The sequence below is a fragment of the Oncorhynchus tshawytscha genome, linkage group LG12 (genome assembly GCF_018296145.1).
Source record: "Oncorhynchus tshawytscha isolate Ot180627B linkage group LG12, Otsh_v2.0, whole genome shotgun sequence".
Taxonomy (NCBI): Eukaryota; Metazoa; Chordata; class Actinopteri; order Salmoniformes; family Salmonidae; genus Oncorhynchus; species Oncorhynchus tshawytscha.
This window is the reverse complement of record NC_056440.1, coordinates 32,071,842-32,092,292: the sequence shown is the minus strand read 5'-3', so window position 1 is coordinate 32,092,292 and position 20,451 is coordinate 32,071,842. Positions and strand designations below refer to the sequence as shown.

General features: G+C 42.5%; 1 protein-coding gene across 6 annotated transcripts in view; it reads right to left on the bottom strand.

The window, feature by feature from the left end:
• Positions 1-7,619: 7,619 nt before the first annotated feature.
• The window catches only part of LOC112262972 (GTPase-activating protein and VPS9 domain-containing protein 1), a 30,691-nt gene continuing 17,859 nt past the window's right edge, over positions 7,620-20,451 (bottom strand). For 4 of the 6 annotated variants that reach the window (XM_024438881.2, XM_024438877.2, XM_024438879.2 and 1 more), the window contains 15 exons: positions 19,914-20,021; positions 19,524-19,604; positions 18,647-18,993; positions 18,313-18,400; positions 17,305-17,337; positions 15,936-16,004; positions 15,690-15,812; positions 15,497-15,614; positions 15,187-15,299; positions 14,732-14,891; positions 12,718-12,905; positions 12,178-12,391; positions 11,879-11,951; positions 11,563-11,760; positions 7,620-11,210 (listed from right to left, as the gene is read on the bottom strand). In XM_024438881.2, the coding sequence (XP_024294649.1) occupies positions 11,070-11,210; positions 11,563-11,760; positions 11,879-11,951; positions 12,178-12,391; positions 12,718-12,905; positions 14,732-14,891; positions 15,187-15,299; positions 15,497-15,614; positions 15,690-15,812; positions 15,936-16,004; positions 17,305-17,337; positions 18,313-18,400; positions 18,647-18,993; positions 19,524-19,604; positions 19,914-20,021 (2,054 nt within the window). In that variant the 3' untranslated portion in view covers positions 7,620-11,069. The remainder of the gene's footprint in view (positions 11,211-11,562; positions 11,761-11,878; positions 11,952-12,177; positions 12,392-12,717; positions 12,906-14,731; positions 14,892-15,186; positions 15,300-15,496; positions 15,615-15,689; positions 15,813-15,935; positions 16,005-17,304; positions 17,338-18,312; positions 18,401-18,646; positions 18,994-19,523; positions 19,605-19,913; positions 20,022-20,451) is intronic. The other 2 variants (XM_024438878.2, XM_024438882.2) reach the window with 1 other exon arrangement.

Below are 20,451 nucleotides of genomic sequence, written 5' to 3'. Positions count from 1 at the left end.
GTGCATGTACAGTAATAGCAGCATCTCATTGTTGCCATGTATGGGAATGCTATAATAATGTATGAAAGTGAAATGAGGGGTTTGTGCACCTTCACGTGTCAAGTCCACCAGGTAATTGCATGTTGATTGTTTCCATTTACATGATGGCTAAGTGCATCTAATTCTTGTTATATTTCCATTTCCATGGTTCAATTTGATGTCACCACCTACACTTTCACCCGTAGGTGATTAGACATGCATAGAAAACTGTTTGTCTCAAATGGTGTAGGTAAGTGCAATTTTATGAAGGTGTGCTGTGTTCTAACCACCACAAGCACAGATGTAAATGACACCAATGCCTAATTAACACTTTTTAGTACACAATAAAGGAACATGACAGACACATTTAATTTCCTATCTCTTATTTCAGAACTAAACCACTTCTATTCACTGGCAAGGATGGATTTGGCAGGGCTGTCTTTGACCATACAGCCTAATTCAATGTTATATTATATCTGCCTCTCTGTCTGTGAGTCTAGGTTGATACAGTCTCAGAGGAACAAAAATGTTCTCTTGAATAATTTTCCTGATCATGTTAATGAAATCAGCTTTTTTATATTATGCACCAATACCACAGGCTCCTCCATTTTTTTGTTGTCAATTATTTTGTACTGCATTTCAGTTTGTAGAATGGGTCTATTGACGTGAGACAGTGCTGAGTTTTCAGCTGCATCATATCAGCGGGAGATCTCCATCACATTCATTCCCAGTCTGTGTAGTTTGGGAATCATCATAGAGAAGAAAGCTGAGTTTCATTATTTACGCCTGTTATCACCTCAGGCACAGATACTCTGTATCCTCCTGGGTTTTAATCTGCTCGTCTCCTAGCATCCTCCAGGCTATTTCATTTAGGTTTTAATATGTGTATTTGACATTTTGTTCATTTAGCCTCTCCTTTAATTTAATTGACGTGCTGCTGCCTTGTGCTGTTGGTTTTCTCCTCGGTGAAAGGACTCCTTACAATTGCATGCCTACTTCTCATAGTTGGCCTATTGCTTATTCAACTTCTTCTCTTCACTGCATCCCCAGGTGGAGTAGGTTGATTAGTATTAGAGAGGAGGGAAGAAAAAAACAGAAATAGGACTTTTGAACATTTGAACTAAAGTATTAATAGTGACCATTTAGACATACATAACACATAGACACACACACACACACAGTCCAACTTCCAATGTATTTAGACAGTTGGTGTACTACTTTGAGCCATAAATATATACATGTAAACCTATATTGGGTTAGATAGGGAGTTTTGCAATGCCATCATCAACTGTTTTACCACTTGAATACATGCAATGTATGAAAAGTAGTTAGGAATAGAGGAATTATAAAACAGTGGTGACCACAGACAGGTATGTGCATGTAAATATGTATCGATTCTGTCTGTCTACCCAGTAATTTGAATGTAGGGCTGTGTGATGGTAATATGCATTACTTCGAAAATAGCTTCGGCTGTGGCGATTTGTTTGAGAGCGCAACTGTGCAACGCTAATGGTGAACTGCCCAAATTAATGGGGACGCACACCTTTCATTATTACGATTAGATTAGGTGGCGCCAATTGATGGATTCACTTGTGGCCAAATTTACCGCATTACCGCGGTTCCCATCAATTTGGTTTAATACCAAATACAGGTCTTAATGTTATGGGCACTTGCTAAGTAGCTTTTTGTCTTTGTCAGTCATTCATTAATTGTAATGATAAGTTTACTTCTATCCTTAGGGATTTTGATATCATCTTTATTTAGCAGGGCACCACATAACCTAGCGGTTAAAAGCGTTGGGCCATTAACCGAAAGATTTCCGGTTCGAATACCCGAGCCGACCGTCTGAAAAATGTTTAGGCCTACTTGGGCAAGGCACATAAACCTTGTTGCTCTGGATAAGAGCGTCTGCTTAATGACTAAGGTGTATATAGACAACAAATAAAGAACATAGGCTTCTCTACAAAAGTAAAGCTTTATTGATATAATAAATTAAAGATATAGAGACAATAATAATAAAGCGAATAGGCTTTATAACATTTGTGTATAACTTACTTTCTAACGCTTTATTTGTCCATACATTTAGATATATATATTTTTTAATAATCCACGTTCGCTCTATCATGGATATTGTTTACAATTACATCAACCGACATGCCTGTGTCCATAGACTTTTAACTTGGTAATGTTCCATAGGTCCCTGGTGTTCTTTGTCTAAACTCAGCTCAGGAGACCGTCGTCGGGAATGGTGCGTCTGCCATCTGCAGGAGAGCGACCGCACGCCACATTAAATGACCGTTCCATTGGCCACAGTCCACACATTCAGACGTTCTCAAGGCTGCACCTCTTCTTTTCAGACTATTGATTTACCACATATCGTTAAAAAGGAAAGTGCACTAAACATGTCCAGTTAGAGTGAACATTCATTTCCCTCAGTTCCCATGGTTTGGGTAGGCCTATTTTCCATTAGAAAACGTCAATTAACACAGTGGAGGCCCACTGTACACTAGTAGCCTAAATTCCTCCCTGAAGCTAACCTTTCAAATATGGATTGGTGAGGCTTACAGAAATGTACCATGGTACTGCTATGGTACTTTAATTCATACCATAGTACTACTATGGTACTGGCATAGATGTGGATCATGGAAATATCATGGTTTTAAAATGCGTCATAGCATACATTCTACCACAGTAACGCACCATTATGATAAATGGTACCAAAAATGATCATATGGTCCCATCTTTATCAATGTGTTAGTTACCATAGTACAATTGCAGTATAATGCACTAACCCCCTGATTTCAAAAGAGGTTGGTTGGCATTATATTGATTAATCTATATACCATTATAGGCTAGTTTCTGATAAAGTCAGAGGCAGGCTACTAGTGGTCCTGGTTTGTCTGTAACATCAAAGAAAAAGGGAAATAGTTGCTGTTAAAAAGGAGTAATACCTTCTATATTAATAGTACAGTTTTTTTTCTCATGTTTGGGTTCCCTGTGTTGCCAACCTGAAATATCGATCATGTGAGATTTTGTAACGTAATTTTGGGCATTTTGTCATCATTTTCAGTATTTATAGTCAAGGGGTGTTACTCTTGTTTTGGCCCGCAGAGGGAGCCGCTCGTTGCGCTAGCCTGCCTCGTCATTGAGTCAGTTGAATGAGATCCAACTGAAAACTAAAGAGTGAAGAACCGAATAAACTAAATATTTTAAACGTTATTATCACGATGAGTGAGTTATAACGCATATAATATGAAACCAAGTTAGACGGAGTGTAATGATATGATTGTTGTTATTTTTTGACGATGCTTAATGAATTTCAATAAAAAAACGTAGTTAGCTCCAGTCAAGCTAACCTGTCTATTCATGGCAGCAGGACCACCGAAAGTTCACACAGTGTAAACAAAGGGAAACATTGTAACTCGTTGTTTTGATGGATATGTGTAGAATTACATGATGGAAATGTATCTATGAGATATTATGATAATTTATACATTTTTGCAAATAGTTTTTTAGTATGTTGACTATTTAGAATTGTATAAGACTAGCCAAGTCAGTTGAATGAGAGAGAGACAACTGAAAACTGTAATGAAGAGAGAAGCACCAGATTAAATAACTTTTTTATATCTTCAAGGTGTCAGACTCAATTCTTCTCACCATACCCTATCCAGGTTTTTATTTTATTTTTCATTTAAGCTTTATTTAACTAGGCAAGTCAGTTAAGAACACATGCATATTTACAATGACGGCCTACCCCATCCAAACCCGGATGACGCTGGGCCAATTGTGCGCCGCCCTATGGGACTCCCAATCACAGCCGGTTGTGATACAGCCTGGAATCAAACCAGGGTCTGTAGTGGCGCCTCTAGCACTGAGATGCAGTGCCTTAGACTGCTGCGCCAATCAGGAGCCAGGTCCCCAGGTTTAAGAGGATGCACTACTCTATTGGACCATGTGTGTTGTGGTTTTTTACTATGACCTAAAGTGGTTTAAGAGGGTACTACAGCTAGACTTTGCCATTGCAGAGCGGGTAGTCAATGTTGCATTATGTTCATTTTTGTACCATGGTAGCTAGACATAAATGCAACATGCAACAATGTCAAAGATTTTACTGAGTTACAGTTCATGTAAGGAAATCAGTCAATTGAAATAAATTAAATGGAAATAAATGGATTTCACATGACTGAGAATACAGACATGCATCCGTTGGTCACCGATACCTTAAAGAAAAAAGTAGGGGCGTGGATCAGAAAACCAGTCAGTATCTGGTGTGACCACCATTTGCCTCATGCAGCGTGACACAGCGTGACATCTCCTTCGCATAGAGTTGATCAGGCTGTTGATTGTGGCCTGTGGAATGTTGTCCCACTCTTCTTCAATGGCTGTGCGAAGTTGCTGGATATTGTTGGGAAATGGAACACACTGTTGTACATGTCGATCCAGAGCATCCCAAACATGCTCAATGGATGACATGTCTGGTGAGTATGCAGGCCATGAAAGAACTGGGGCATTTTCAGCTTCCAGGAATTGTGTACAGATCCTTGTGACATGGGGCTGTGCATAATCATGCTGAAACATGAGATGATGACGGCGGATGAATGGCACGACAATGGGCCTCAGGATCTCGTCACGGTATCTATGCATTCAAATAGCCATTGATAAAATGCAATCGTGTTCGTTGTCCGTAGCTTATGTCTGCCCCTACCATAACCCCACCGCCACCATGGGGCACTCTGTTCACAATGTTCACATCAGCAAACCACTCGCCCAGACGATGCCATACACGTGGTCTGCGGTTGTGAGACCGGTTGGACGTACTGACAAATTCTCAAAAATTACGTTGGAAGCTGTTTATGTTAGAGAAATTAATATTAGATTATCTGGCAACAGCTCTGGTGGACAATCCTGCAGTCAGCATGCCAATTGCACACTCCCTCAAAACTTGAGACATCTGTGGCATTGTGTTCTGTAACAAAACTACACATTTTAAAGTAGCCTTTTATTGTCCCCTGCACAAGGTGGACCTGTGTAATGATCATGCTATTTAATCAGCTTCTTGAAATGCCACACCTGTCAGCTGGATGGATTATCTTGGTAAAGGAGAAATGCTCACTAATAGGGATGTAAAGAAATTTGTTCACAAAATTTGAGAGAAATAAGCTTTTTGTGTGTATGGAACATTTCTGGGATCTTTTATTTCAGCTCACGAAACATGGAACCAACACTTAACATGTGGTGTTCATCACTACCATAGCACAGAAATACCATGGTATTTGTGACCAAAATATCTTTATAGTACCATGGTATTTTTTCATTGTAGTATCATGGTACATTTTTGTAATGGACAGTATTAATATCTACCTAATCGTGAAATAACTTAGCAAAGAAAAAAGAGCCTCTCAATAATTGAGTTTGTTCTAAGTTCACTGAGGTCAGACTTACATTACATTTGCAAACACTATTCAATTCCCTCCTAATTCAAGGAACTTACTGCACTGAGGCTGGACTACAGTATGTCCCCTGTAATAAATGTTATCATTAAAGAATATAGATGACCACAGTACTCTATTTTGTCTATAGACCTGTAACACAGATATAATTTAACCTCTCAATGTAGGCTACTAGTGGAGGAGCAAGGAGAGATATGACTCTCCATGGTTCCCCCAGAGTCAATGGAAGTGTTTGGTGCAGACCAGTGTGTGTGAAGTCATGCACAGGCCCCGCTGGACTGATCATCTGTTATTCCAGAGCCATCTGGGCCAGGCTCCAGGGCTGTTTATATCCTCAACAATCTGACATCAATATGAAACAACAGTTGCGTCAGAGAAGCCCAGTCCACATTTTCTTCAATTCATCCGCCAAAAAATAAAAACTGCAAGCATCTTTTGTATCTAATTTAAACATCAGCATAGAACAAAATGTATGCTGTTGCCCATACAGCAGAGGAAATTAGAGCGGTCTAATATGACCACATTGGGATCATGTACAAGCAGAGAAGGGGGAAACAAAGACCTCATCCTCTATATATCTGAAATCAACAGAGTAACAAATAAACAAAAGAGCCAATCTGCAAATGAGGCCAGTTTAGCTATTGGCTTATTAATCCATCTAATAAACTTCACAACATTTTGTATTTAAATGAACAATCGGGAGATATCAGGAGATGCAAGGCACCCCACGAGTAGTTATGATCTTGCTCGAATGCCCTCTCCAACAGTTATGTTCCATGTAAAAAATGTGGTCAACATGAACCACCTATCGTGCAGCCTAAATCTCAGAATTTCTCAGAACCTAAATCTGAATTAGGAAAAGGAGGCCCGAGCACGCCCCCATTCTCATCAACGGGGCTGTAGTGGAGCAGGTTGAGAGCTTCAAGTTCCTTGGTGTCCATATCAACAACAAAGTAGAATGGTCCAAACACACCAAGACAGTCGTGAAGAGGGCACGACAAAGCCTATTCCCCCTCAGGAAACTAAAAAGATTTGGCTAGGGTCCTGAGATCCTCAAAAGGTTCTACAGCTGCAACATCGAGAGCATCCTGACTTGTTGCATCACTGCCTGGTACGGCAACTGCTCGGCCTCTGACCGCAAGGCACTACAAAGGGTAGTGCGTACGGCCCAGTACATCACTGGGGCTAAGATGCCTGCCATCCAGGACCTCCACACCAGGCAGTGTCAAAGGAAGGCCCTAAAAATTGTCAAAGACCCCAGCCACCCCAGTCATAGACTGTTCTCTCTACTACCACATGGCAAGCAAACTGCCTTTCTCTCTACTACCGGAGTGCCAAGTCTAGGACAAAAAGGCTTCTCAACAGTTTTTACACCCAAGCCATAAGACTCCTGAACAGGTAAACAAATGGCTAACTGGACAATTTGCATTGTGAGCCCCCCCCCACACACAACCCATCTTTTTTTACACTGCCGCTACTCTGTTTATCATATATGCATAGTCACTATAACTATACACTCATGTACATACTAACTCAATTGGGCCGACCAACCACTGCTCCCGCACATTGGCTAACCGGGCTATCTGCATTGTGTCCCACCCACCACCCCCTTTTACGCTACCGTTACTCTGTTTATCATATATGCATAGTCACTTTAACCATATCTACAATGTACATATTACCTCAATCAGCCTGACTAACCGGTGTCTATGTAGCCTCGCTACTGTTTTTCACTCTTTTTACTGGTGTTTTTATTTCTTTACCTACCCATTGTTCACCTAATACCTTTTTTGCACTATTGGTTAGAGCCTGTAAGTAAGCATTTCACTGTAAAGTCTACACCTTGCACGTGACAAAAACTTTGATTTGAATTACAGAGCTCTCTCTCCCATAGCATGATATTTATGCATTTTATTTAACCTTTATTTAACTAGGCAAGTCAGCTAAGAACAGATTCTTATCTACAATGATGGCCTACACCGGCCAACGCACGTCCGGTTGTGATACAGCCTGGATTCAAACCAGGGTGTCTGTAGCCGCCACTCGGGAACTAAATGGAACAAGACTAAACTACAGCATACACCTTCCCTCCGTCCACAAGAGAGCCCTCACATACTATTACCTGCATGCACAGAAATAACAGGATACAGGTACAGAAAAATGCATTTTATTGTTTTAAAGAATTATATAAGACAAACGCCTTCCCCTTCGCATATGTCATAATTGTGCAAGCTTACAAATGTACAATGGATTATTTTCTGCTTGTTCTGCCTACTCTGTACCGGGACTAGAGCACAGAGAGGATTGTAAAGCTTTGAAGACCAGATTTCCATAGTCAAGTCTCTTTTAGTCCACCATTCTGGCAACTGTCCACTTGTTTGCATACAATCAATGCTAAACTTAGGCTATAGTACAGAATTATTCTCAATGTTAGGATGTGTATTTGTACTTTAACTTCACAATGTGAGGTATTCTGTCACTGTGTATGAACAGTATGAATCAGGTCAGACACAAAGGCTGGTTGTAGTTTTCTAGCTATTGAAAAGTATCTTTGTTCACTGATATGTAGAAGGCAACATTAATACACAAGCCAGGTCCAGATTGTTTGATCACATTGGTCTGTACTGTACATACTTCTAAAGTGACATCACAAACACTTCTGGTTACAGTCTATCTACATTTTGTGACCAATCAGTACATGGGTATGTTTTCAAACAGGTTAAACAGCAGTATCATCCATTTTGCACAGGTGTATTTAAAAACCATTAGATGCTGTACACACATTACTCAAAAAACAGGAACATAAGTCAGGAAATGGGGAGACAACACTAATATCACAACTTGAGATTGCTTATAAATGTGTGTCCTTGACTGATGTTATTGGATAAAGTGTAACAGTCAGACCTAGCTAAGCTACCCATATAAATCTCTGTTACAGTATCATTTGTAATGTCAGAGGCTTTAGTTAAAACGAGTGTGACTCATTACTAAAGAGCAGAGTAGAAAACATGTGAAGTTCTGCATGTCAAATGTACGGAGCAAGCTTCGCTTACCTTGTACAAAAAAATCCAGAGTAATTAAACTCCGAACATTGAAAAAGAAATTACATCAGTGAGACAGACAAGAAAACCCAGCCTCATTCTTCACAACCCTTTCAGAACTGGTCTGAGTTCGAAATTAACTCTAGAAATATTTTAGGTTTTTCACCAACAAGGATTTACAGCTCATCGAGGAGTACTGTAGCTACAGTAAGGAGATCGTCCTGACGTTGTGAAAGAGGAGGAAGAGGGTGGACCTCTCAAAAAAACACTTAACAAACCAACATATCACACATTCACTGTACAAACCTCTCACGCAACATAGCCCACACTGCCTTTTTCAAATGGTCAGTAACATATCAGATAGTGTTCTGATTATTTGCTCTTTTTGTTGTGCTGTCTATTAATGGGATACTGTTTGAAAGTAGTGATTTAAAAGAGAAAATAAGACATACACTTGGCACAATGGAAAGTTGCACAGAGGGGGCAGTGTTCCTGCTTTTTGTAGCTGCAACAAACAGATGATTTTATGAGTTTTGGTGCCTTTGGCTGTAAGTGATTAGAAACATGCCTGTAAATGAAAGAGCATGAAACTGGAATATCCCTGCACTCTAAAATGAAAGAAGAAATCAAATAATACAAGAGTGCATATACATTTAAGAGTCCCTTTCTTGATCGTGTGAGGAGGTAAAGAGCTAATCCAATCACTAGTCTTTCTGCTCTATGCTGAAACATGCATGCATTATAACAGCTTAAACTACAGAAATAGTCAACTTGTTCATTTGGAAATGCTTTACTACCTTGTTATACCATGTAATTGCAAGAGAGCAGTCATCAGTGTCAATAGAGGAAGCTGATGCTAAACAGTGAATACCTGTTCCATTACTCTTCATATCCAACCAATATTAAAGAGTATTGTGCACAAACAGAAACGTCAGGCTCATTGGTTCTAACTTTGAGGTAGGATATTAAATATTGAAGGGGAAAACGGAAAGGGGATGAGTGCAAAGGGAATGAACCGAAACAACCAGTGGTGTTCCACTCCCAGCACTAAGGTTGGAAAGAGGTTTCTCAGAGAGACCGGCTGTGGGGATCAAAGGTGATAATGCAGGGGTGGGCAATAATTTAGGCTTGAAGGCTTTTCAAAATTCCGTGGAGAGGCACACAGATTTTTTTCCTGGACCGATTTGTTCGTCAAAAGTAATTCGCTGGCAGTTAATTGAAAACGTATAGGTCATTATAACATTTGAATTTTTACATACTTGATCTTGTTTTAGACGTTCAAGAGTGGCCTGGATTATTTTTTAACCCAATAATAATAATTTCCCCAAAATATATATATTTTTATTACTCAAACGTCCCGCGGGGCCAGACTGAATAGGGCTCGCAGGCCGGGCTGTATGTTGCCCACCCCTGTGATAATGGTATGGGGAAGTAATGCCTATCCTTTATGGAAAACCAAAAGCAGAACCCTCATTCTCAAGAAAACATGTTTTTTTTTGTGTTTTTTTTTAAAACAGACTTACACAAAGTGGCCCTCCTCAAGGCACATTTCAGTATTTCTAAAAATACCAGCACTACTGATATTGTGCAGGAGCTGATCAGTGGTGACCCTGTCTATAAGCTGTAGCAAACAGCCAACAACTTATCCTGGGGGCTTCTCAGTCTGAGGACAATGTTGTGCTTGCCCTCCTAACAATATTAAAATATCTCAACCCTTAACAGCTGCCTTAAATCTCCTAAATAGGCATGATGTGTGATTTCATTTATAGAAATAAAATACAATTCCATTAAATAGAATGAAAGAAATAAATACATTTTATATATAAATATGTGGGCCCTTCTGTCCAAATTGCCACGGAAAGTATTTAGGGAAGGATGAACCGAATAATGAATACATCTGTTTACATTTTATGAAAAAATCTGTCCTATTATTGATGTGCCAATGTCAAAAAAATATATACTAATATTAGCAGGATTATTTTGGGTTGATTTTATATTTATTTACTTGAGTCACTAATACTCAGTCAGTATCTATTGAGTTATGTGATTCTCCAGGATACGATGCATCTTGAAGAGCATTAGGATGAAGAGTATTTCAGGGGAAAGATTGCACAATTTAACAACCTTTCTCTCTCGCTCACCTTTAGGTAGTCCCCCTTCCACAACATATATCTGAGATCATCTCTAGGAAACATGGTCCCTTTTCATCTGGTTAGACGCTTTATCAGTCAATTTAACGTCAGAATCGCAACTTTAGATATAACATTCAAGACATAGACCCCCACAACTCACCATGACTAGAGACAAGAGATTAAATGAAAAATGCTAATTAGTTTAAGTTAACATTTGCCATTTTTTCCAAGGACTTTTTCTCCATGATAAAAACCTGGATTTTGTCCACATAATAATCATATATACTTTTTAAATCTCTCAAAGTCTCTGACTATGTACAGCTATACAGACAGGGTGTGGGTCTGGGTCCTGGGGAGCAGAGGGAGAGGGTTGGTTGGGAAGTCTCCCAGTCTCCCATCTCCTTCCCCATACAGGTGGCGGTTCTGCTTCACTTGCGATCATCGATTGTCTTAATGAATTCCACTGCCGCGGTGAACTGCATCCACCAATAGCACTCCTCCCCACTCAGCCGGCTGGCGTAGAAATTATTGATGTACTGAATAGTGGACAGCAGGCAGGGCGGGTTTGCCTGGGGGGTAGGGGGGCTCACATTAACCACAGAGAGCCATACGCCAGGCCATGTATAATACATGCCATGGGTAAATGTCTATACAGGTTATCATACAGCAAGATCTTCATGCTACTACACATATACTATACAGCTGTCAATGTGAGAAAGGATTGTCAGAATGTGTGCTGAGGATTCAGTTTCTCCCTCTGTGCATTAGGGAGACTGGGTTCATCCTTCTAGCAAGGCCTTTTGCTCACAGTTGAAGCAGTTTGACCATTTAATGAGGTACAATTTGTGTTATCTAAAGTGAATATGATATTGACGTAAACATCTCAGAGTAACTTGATATCAATGTACGATGGATGCTCACCTTTATCAGGACAAAGACAAGCACAGGGACGAAGTCGTCAGCTCCAGGGACAGAGTCCTCGTTGGCCAGACTCAGGAGGTTCATGATGGTGGAACACATGCGCAGGATACACTGCACTTTGTCCCGAGGAGTCTTGTAGGCACTGATGGTCCGGATCTCTGACTGGGCAGATGGCCAGGGAGCCTCCCTCGCATACACCTGGAGCCAGACAGAAAAAAGCATTCAGCATGTCAACTCTGTTGAGCTCCAAACATCAACACAAAATGAAAAAATGACTGATGGACAATTGAGGGGATACAAATCTGTGGGGAGTTACCTCTGGGATTTGAAGAGCTTTGTGATTTGCCGTCACCACCTTTGAGAGACGCGCTATATGTTCCTGTAGAAGCCTAGAGGGGGGAACATAGTGTATTGACTGTTCACTTAATCTAAGCTTGAAACCTACTACTATAGCAATACAGTGTAATCTTCATTCAAATCTGTAAAGGATAATGACGTAAACTAGCATCCGAGGAGGACAGGAAGCTGGGTAATTTCTAAGCATGAGTGGCAGCAGCCACACGAATGCTGGAGCCATGTGACCGAGGTGAGGTGGCTGCGGTCACAGTTACTCACTGGTCTCTCAGGATGTCCCCGTCCTGGTTGGGGTAGAAGGCCAGCTTGAAGATGCGGTTCATGACGCTGCGCTCTATGGCCATCTGGGCATCCTGCAGCTGGTCCTCGCTGGCATACTGCCAGATGGCATCATGGGCCATGGCCCCGTACAGGTAGCGCAGGAAGTCCTCCACCGCCGCCGTCTTGTCGTCTGACGCTGTGCACCCCTGGAAGGCTGGGGGGGGGGAGGAATCAGAGATAGACACACTGAGCACTGGAACAGAAACTGAACACTGACAGACACACTGAGTACTGTTCACCCCTGGAAGGTTGGGGAAAGAACCTGAGGTACAGACACACTGAGCAATTAAAGTATTTTAGAGGTTCCAGATTGTAAATGACACACTGCAATGTGATGCAGGTAGTTAGGTTGAATTTCAGTGTCTGTATTTTGAATTCCATACTATGGCCCTTCAGAGGTCAATCAACTAGCAGAGACACCATCAGTCAATTCATGGTTCCAAAGTCCCAGTCAGTACATCAGTAATAAGGAGCAGAGACCTTTGATGAAGTCCAGGGACTTCGCCTCCATGTGTTCCAGTAGGAGGCGAACACAGACTGTGGTGAAGTAGCGGTTAGCCACCTCCTTGTCCCTCAGCACCCGCTGCAGCAGCCGCTCCAGGTGGGCCTGGGACGTCTGCAGGCCTTGTCGACACCGCGTCAGATACGCTATGTAGGGCGCCCGCTTCCTAACGGGGGGGGGGGGCGACAACATGCAGGCATTACGGATTATGCTTCTGAACGGTTGCATTCGGTGACAAAATTAGATAGAACTACTGTAATCGGACATTACTCACAGCATTCATTGATAGGCTATCTATAGGTTTATTTTAGCCTTCCAAATAGAGCTACAGTTGAAGTCGGAAGTTGAAACGTATAAGGTGTAGGTAAACTCAGTTTTTCACAATTCCTGATATTTAATCCTAGTAAAAAATACCATGTCTTAGGTCAGTTAGGATCACCACTTTATTTTAATGTGAAATGTCAGAATAATACCAGAGAGAATGATTTATTTCAACTTTTATTTCTTTCACACTCCCAGTGGGTCAGAAGTTTACATACACTCCATTAGTATTTGGTAGCATTGCCTTTGAAATTGTTCAACTTGGGTCAAATGTTTTTAGGTAGCTTTCCACAAGCTTCCCACAATAAGTTGGGTGAATTTTTGGCTCAATCCTCCTGACAGAGCAGGTTTGTATCTTGCTCGCACATGCTTTTTCAGTTCTGCCCACACATTTTCTATGGGATTGAGGTCAGGGCTTTGTGATGACCACTCCAATACCTGGACTTTGTTGTCCTTAAGCCATTTTTCCATAACTTCGGAAGTATGCTTGGGGTCATTGTCCATTTGGAAGACCCATTTGCGACCAAACTTTAACTTCCTGACATGTTGCTTTAATATATCCACATAATTTTCTTTCTTCATGATGCAATCTATTTTGTGAAGTGCACCAGTCCCACCTGCAGCAAAGCACCCCCACAACATGATGCTGACACCCCCGTGCTTCACGGTTGGGATTGTGTTCTTCAGCTTACAAGCCTCCCCATTTTTCCTCCAAACATAACGATGGTCATTATGGCCAAATAACTATTTTTGTTTCATCAGACCAGAGTACATTTATCCAAAAAGTACGATCTTTGTCCCCATGTGCAGTTGCAAACCATAGTTTGGCTTTCTTATGGTGTTTTTGGAGCAGTGGCTTCTTCGTTGCTGAGTGGCCTTTCAGGTTATGTCGATATAGGACTCGTTTTACTGTGGATATAGATACTTTTGAACCGGTTTCCTCCAGCATCTTCACAAGGTCCTTTGCTGTTGTTCTGGGATTGATTTGCACTTTTTGCACCAAAGTAAGTTCATCTCTAGGAGACAGAACACATCTCCTTCCTGAGCGGTATGACAGCTGCGTAGTCCCATGGTGTTTATACTTGCATACTGTTGTTTGTGCAGATGAACGTGGTACCTTCAGGCGTTTGGAAATTGCTCCCAAGGATGAACCAGACTTGTGGAGGTCTACAATTGTTTTCCTTTGATTTTCCCATGATGTCAAGCAAAGAGGCACTGAGTTTGAAGGTAGGCCTTGAAATACATCCACAGGTACACCTCCAATTGACTCAAAATATGTCTATTAGCCTATCAGAAGCTTCTAAAGCCATGACATAATTTTCCAAGCTGTTTAAAGGCACAGTCAACTTAGTGTATGTAAACCTCTGACCCACTGGAATTGTGATACAGTGAATTTTAAGTGAAATAATCTGTCTGTAAACAATTGTTGGAAAAATTACTTAGGACATCTACTTTGTGCATGACACAACTGACTTGCCCAAACTATAGTTTGTTAACAAGAAATTTGGGAAGTGGTTGAAAAACGAGTTAATGACTCCAACCTAAGTGTATGTAAACTTCCAACTTCAACTGTACATATTTCAAACAAAACAATACAAAGTTCAGTGGTACAGTTGATATGTCCTTGCAGTAATAGCAGTGAATGTGCAGTGCTGCTCCTTTTGCAGTTACCTGTAATCCTCGGCGATGGCTGCCAGCAGCTTCCTGCAGGTACGTGCGTCGAAGCGGCTGACGCAGCGAGTGGTCTCCTGGATCTGGGCCATCTGGTTCTTATCCTGCAGGTTGATGGCCTCCGCCAGCTGGACCTTCAGGAAGCACACGATCTCATTGTCTGGGAAGGAGACGGGAGACAGACAGCGGTGGGTGAGACGCTCAGACACACTGGCCCCTCGCTGGGAGAAGGACTACTGCTGTAATCGGATCAGCCTGCCATGCTCCGCCCTGACATGTGGATGTGACTGATGACTACCAAGAGAGTGTCTTATGGATTTCAAATGTAACCATTTCAAAAGGATGTCACTTTCTATTGTGTAGTCATGTCCTGCTGGTAAACGTGCAGCGGGCAGGCTTACTTATAGGAATGAATGTGGCCAGATATAACATGGCCAGAAATAATAGAATGGTACCTTCAGAGTCCGTGTGGTCAGGCAGCCCATTGCGTGTGGTGGCAGGAGCCATGAGGGGGAAAGCCACAGAGTCTGCTGAACACAAGGCCAGTCTCAACTTCTTCTTTGCATCACTGCAACATATGAGCAATAAAAAGGAAAATGGAGATTTGGTTTGGTTCTTATCACTTTTGTCTTGTGTCAATTTTCATGCCTCTGAAGCACCTCTTGGTAATAAAGCATTGCATGAAAGCTGAAGTATTAACACATTTTGTATTATTACTGTTATCATAGGTGTGTGACTTCTGTGAGCTGGTAAGGGTTTACTGACCTGAATGAGAACTTGCTGGAGTCGTGTTGCTGGGCTGTCTGGCTGGCTGAGTCTGGCAGGTCGTCTGTGGACATGTTCTGCAGAGCTTCGTCGTGTAAACCCTCCTCTCCACACAGCTCTGTGCACAACACATTCACACGCTCAAATTAATTCACTGAATGTGTGTGTGTGTGTGTGAGAGAAAGACACTGACCTCCTGTGGTGTCATAGGCTGCAGCGGTGGCTCCTTCACTAGGGCTGGTCCTCTTGATGTTCCTGTATTTGTCCAGGATGTCTTCTGCTGCCTGGGCCTGGGAGTTCCTGGACATAGTGTCATCTGACAAACACACAGGACGCATTTGGGTTAAACCTACCATGGGAAACATACACACACACACCCACACACACACACCCCCCCCAATTCAGCAATATCTGAGTGCAATGACAAATCAGGACAGACCTTGTGGGACGCGTTCATGGCCCACATCGTCTTTCTCCTGCCTGTCCCTTTTCCGGAAGGCTATCGGAGCTGTGGAGAGAGCATAATGAGTAGGCTAGGAGAAGTGATGCTCTGCTTTCACTCTCTCTGGACCGCAGTCTCATCATGACTCACTTCATGACAGCAGAACAAGAAGTGTTGTTGCACACATTTACGGTGGTTTTTACCATTGACTAACAATGTAGATGAGACATGCACACAGTAGCATAGCAGCATATAAACTGAACAAAATTAAGATGTGTCCCTATTCTGAATGCACGATAATAGCAAAGGAATGCTAGAGAGGTAAATAAAAGCAAAATGGCTGAAATAATACAACTGCCAGACCGTAATGGACAAAACATGTCAGATTCACCCCGAGTGTAGAAAACATAAGGAACATTTCCAATGACAGGCTGACCAGGTGAAAGCTATGATCCCTTATTGATTTCACTTGTTAAAGCCACTTCAAAATCAGTGTAGATGAAGGGGAAGTGGTTAAATAAGGATTTTTAAGCCTTGAAACAATTCAGACATGGATTTTGTATGTGTACCATTTAGAGGGTGAATGGGCAAGACAAAATATTGAAGTGCCTTTGAACGGGGTATGGCAGCATGTGCCAGGAATTGTGTCAAGAACTGCAACGCTGCTGGGTTTTTCACGCTCAACAATTCTGTGCGTATCAAGTATGATCCACCACCCAAAGGACATCCAGGGAACTTGACACAACTGTGGGAAGCATTGGATTCGACATGGGTCAGCATCCCTGTGGAACGCTTTTGAAGTCCATACCCTAAAGAATTGAGGCTGTTCGGAGGGCAAAACGGGGTACAACTCAATATTAGGAAAGTGTTCCTAATGTTTTGTCCACTCAGTGTACACATATTAAAAGACAAATATATACAGTGTGTGTGTGTATATATATATATATATATAGCTAGATAGAGATATAGTGCGATAGAGATATATATGCAAATAAGCAGGTGAGGCTATTAACACACGAGTGTCAAAAGGACAAACAGGGGGTCTAGATCCAGATGACAGAATAATCTTACAGGTCGGTATTTACAGCCAGAGAACGTGGAGAGGTATAGCAATGTATAAATGCGTTGCCATTCTGTGAGCCCTAATGCTGCATTGCAAACATTACAGTACAGAAAAATGGGGGCATCCAAAAGAAATGCATGAATGAGGAGCCGGGACATCAACTCAGGCAGCACCATGTCACATCACAGCTCTCTCTATCACAAAGGGCCACGTCTACAAGCGTCACGGCTTACAGCACTCAGCCACTAGCACTGCCGTCAGGGCAGCTAGCTCGATGATGACAGCTAGTGTTGGAAGTGTTACCTGGGACTTCACTCTCAGCCGTCCAATACAGCACTGTGTGAGGAACACAACAGACAGGGTTGGCCTTTCACACACTCAAGTCTACCTGGCTGACACTCTGAGGGGCTAGGCTACACATCACCATGATATTTCACAGCACAGCAGCAGCAGGACCAGGCCAACAGAAAGTCCTTTTTGTGGACTCAGGTTTTCAACAGTTCGACAGAGGGGTTGATGTAGAATGGATGGACAAGGACATTTTTCCCTCAAAGACTAAAATATTAAATAGGCTATTCCATGTACACTAAACGGTGCTCTGCTGTTCTTTGTCAAACTCAAACTTATCGGGTTTACACTTCTCTGTGCAGAGCAGGCTTTATTAATACAATGTTTAATGTTTACTAAAGGAACATCATTATCTAAAAGAGTAATAAGCAGTCATCTCTTGTAGGCACAGCTCATTATTTCCCTGACACTTCTATGAGAGATGGTTTTGGAGTTTAACCGCAACAAGAGATGTGTAATCAATCAGCTGCGATGACAGAGAGGTCTATGTAATGACCATTTGGCTGGGGATGACAGGACCGCTGGGAGGGGTACCACTGCACACTCTACACCCACTCAAACCCCTCACGACTGATTTGTTTTTAGAAACTAAAAAAGAAAATCTAGTGCAAGTGAGATGTAAGAAAACACTTGTCCATTTGTCTGGTGTAACATTCAACAACAAGAAACTGTATTTTTCAAAGCAGAACATCGACGGTGGAGTGGAGCGATCATTCTTCTCACATTACAAATAGTTAAAGTACAGGTCTTTAAAAAAAAGTGTACATTTTCTGCAATAGATGTTATTAAGAGAACATCGTGAAAGAGTGAAAATGAACGAAACATAGTAACAATTTCATGCAATTTTCAAAGAAATTGTCAAAATGCTTAACCCACTAAAAGCATTTGTTGCAACATAGAAAAGAGGGTGTGCCAAACTGACAAAGAGATGGAGGGGGAAAGAGCAGGTTTAGAAGTCCTTACCTTTGGGAATGGCTGACTGAAAGCGTTTCTTCCACCATGGTCTGTTGCGATCAGACTTTTCCTCATCACTGTCCTTTCTCTCCTCAACCTTTGGAAAATAAATATTCAAGTATGTTTTTGAATGCATACTGACGCTGTATGGGTAGCACAGGAAAGAAAGGTTTAATGTACTGACAAAGTGACATTCTACTTCCTTATCTCACTTCACCTTTTATAAATGTTATCTTTAGTGAAATGACTAAGACTGTTCCAGAATGCAGTTGGTATAAAACTGGGCTTGGAGAGCAGAGCAGCATGCAGGACTGATGTGACAATGATGAACAGCAGCTCTCACCTCTCCTTTTAGGGAATCCTTGCTGGGGGACGAGGACGGCCCCATGGAGAAGTGCCCGGCAGGATCCCGCTCCTCGGCTGCCGCTCTGCGGTTGAGGCCCGGGTCGCTGGTAGGCCGGCGGCCTTGGCAGACAATGTCAGAGCTGCGACTGCGTACCAGCCTGTCTGGGTAGGAGTGGCGCTGCTTGGTGTGCTCCAGCTCGGCTTGGGCCAGGCAGTGGGGCGTGAACAGGGAGTAGCGGGGCTCCTGGCCGAGGGCACAGGTCTCTGGGATGGGAGGGTCAGGGGGAGGATGAAGGGGCCTGGCGTAGTGCACTTTGGGCCTCACGATGGTACCAGTAGAGAAACCTGTGGGAAAAAAAGGCTTGGTTTGGTTATACAGCTTAGTACATAGGGGTGTATCTGAACAACAACTACCTCCTCATTCCTCAGAAACACTTTCACAATTTTCGAGTGTGTCCAGAAACAAAGGAAACACAGCAAAACAATGAGGAAGTGGAGGAAAGTGAGGCTGGTTGGTGGGAGACTAGCCCTAGGTGTGGGTAGGCCACCTGTTCCAAGGGTAGATTCTCTCTCCTGAAAAGCTTCCAATGGCAGCCTGGTGCCATGAGCACAGTGGCACAAGGGACTGTGCCAATGTGCCTGAGGTGAGGTCTCTCAACCTGTCATCCCCGTCACCTCACTACCCTCACTCAAATTAGCTAATTGAAATGACATTCCCACCCAGTAGACATTTTTATTGCACTAATGTTTTGTCCAGTAATTGGGGCAAGACTGTTTTGGTTCATTTTCTCAGAGATCAAGCTGTTCTGTGAGCCTACGCCACTAGAAACTTAATGATGCTAATTTCCTGGTCTGATTGGGGGAGCAGAAATTACCTTCCCCGGAGGATAGGGGATCGAACATGGCCAGTAAGGAGTCTGCCTGCGAGGCCGGAGAAGCCAAACTGTGGTGTGCTCCTGAAACAAGAATGTTATTCATACATTAAACAGAGAGACACTTTCTGATAGAATTGTTCATGCCATTAAAAAAAACAAATGGGCTGTTCTTTGTATTGGCCATCATGTACCTATGCTTGATATGAGCCATCTGGTCTAAACATTCATTAGAAAACAAAGCAGAACATTTCCAACAGGGTCAGCAGCATTCTAGTATAGTGGAAAGGTTATGGCAGCTCATCTGACAGGGATTGATAGGTCTAGCTGCTGACAGTGTAGTGATGCCACGTCCAGGCCACACGGGAGGTGACACTCTCCCCTCTCTCCTACCGTGGGACGACTCCTCCCCATCTGGACTGGTCACAGAGTCCTTCCCCCCAAAGTCCGAGCTGCACTCCGACCGCAGGTCCTCCGTCTTGCCTCTATCTTCTGATGTCGCTGCAGGAAAAATAAAGAAAAAAACATGTTAAAATCTGTGCCATCCAGGAGTTGGTAACATTTTGTGGAAGACTTGGTTTGGATTTGGCTGACTAGCTTCTATTCTGAGTGACGGGGAATGTGTGACAGTTAGCAGTCAGAGCATACAAAGCGTATTGAGAGGATATGCTGAACAGTCCCTCTCAGACAGGGGCCCACTGGGACCTCTAAATATGGTAGCAGGAGCTCCCTTGGGTGGGAAGTGAGATGCAGCAGTAAGATTGATAAATCAGACAGAGCCTACCCATCGGCACAGCCCTTGTGGGACAGGTTCCTACAGGAGCTCAGCCGTGGGCACAGGCCTAGTCATCTTAATCTGAGATGCTACGTCAAGCATGTCAATGCACCCTGTTCACCTGAGCTACCAGTGTTAACCTCTGTGTCCTAGCCA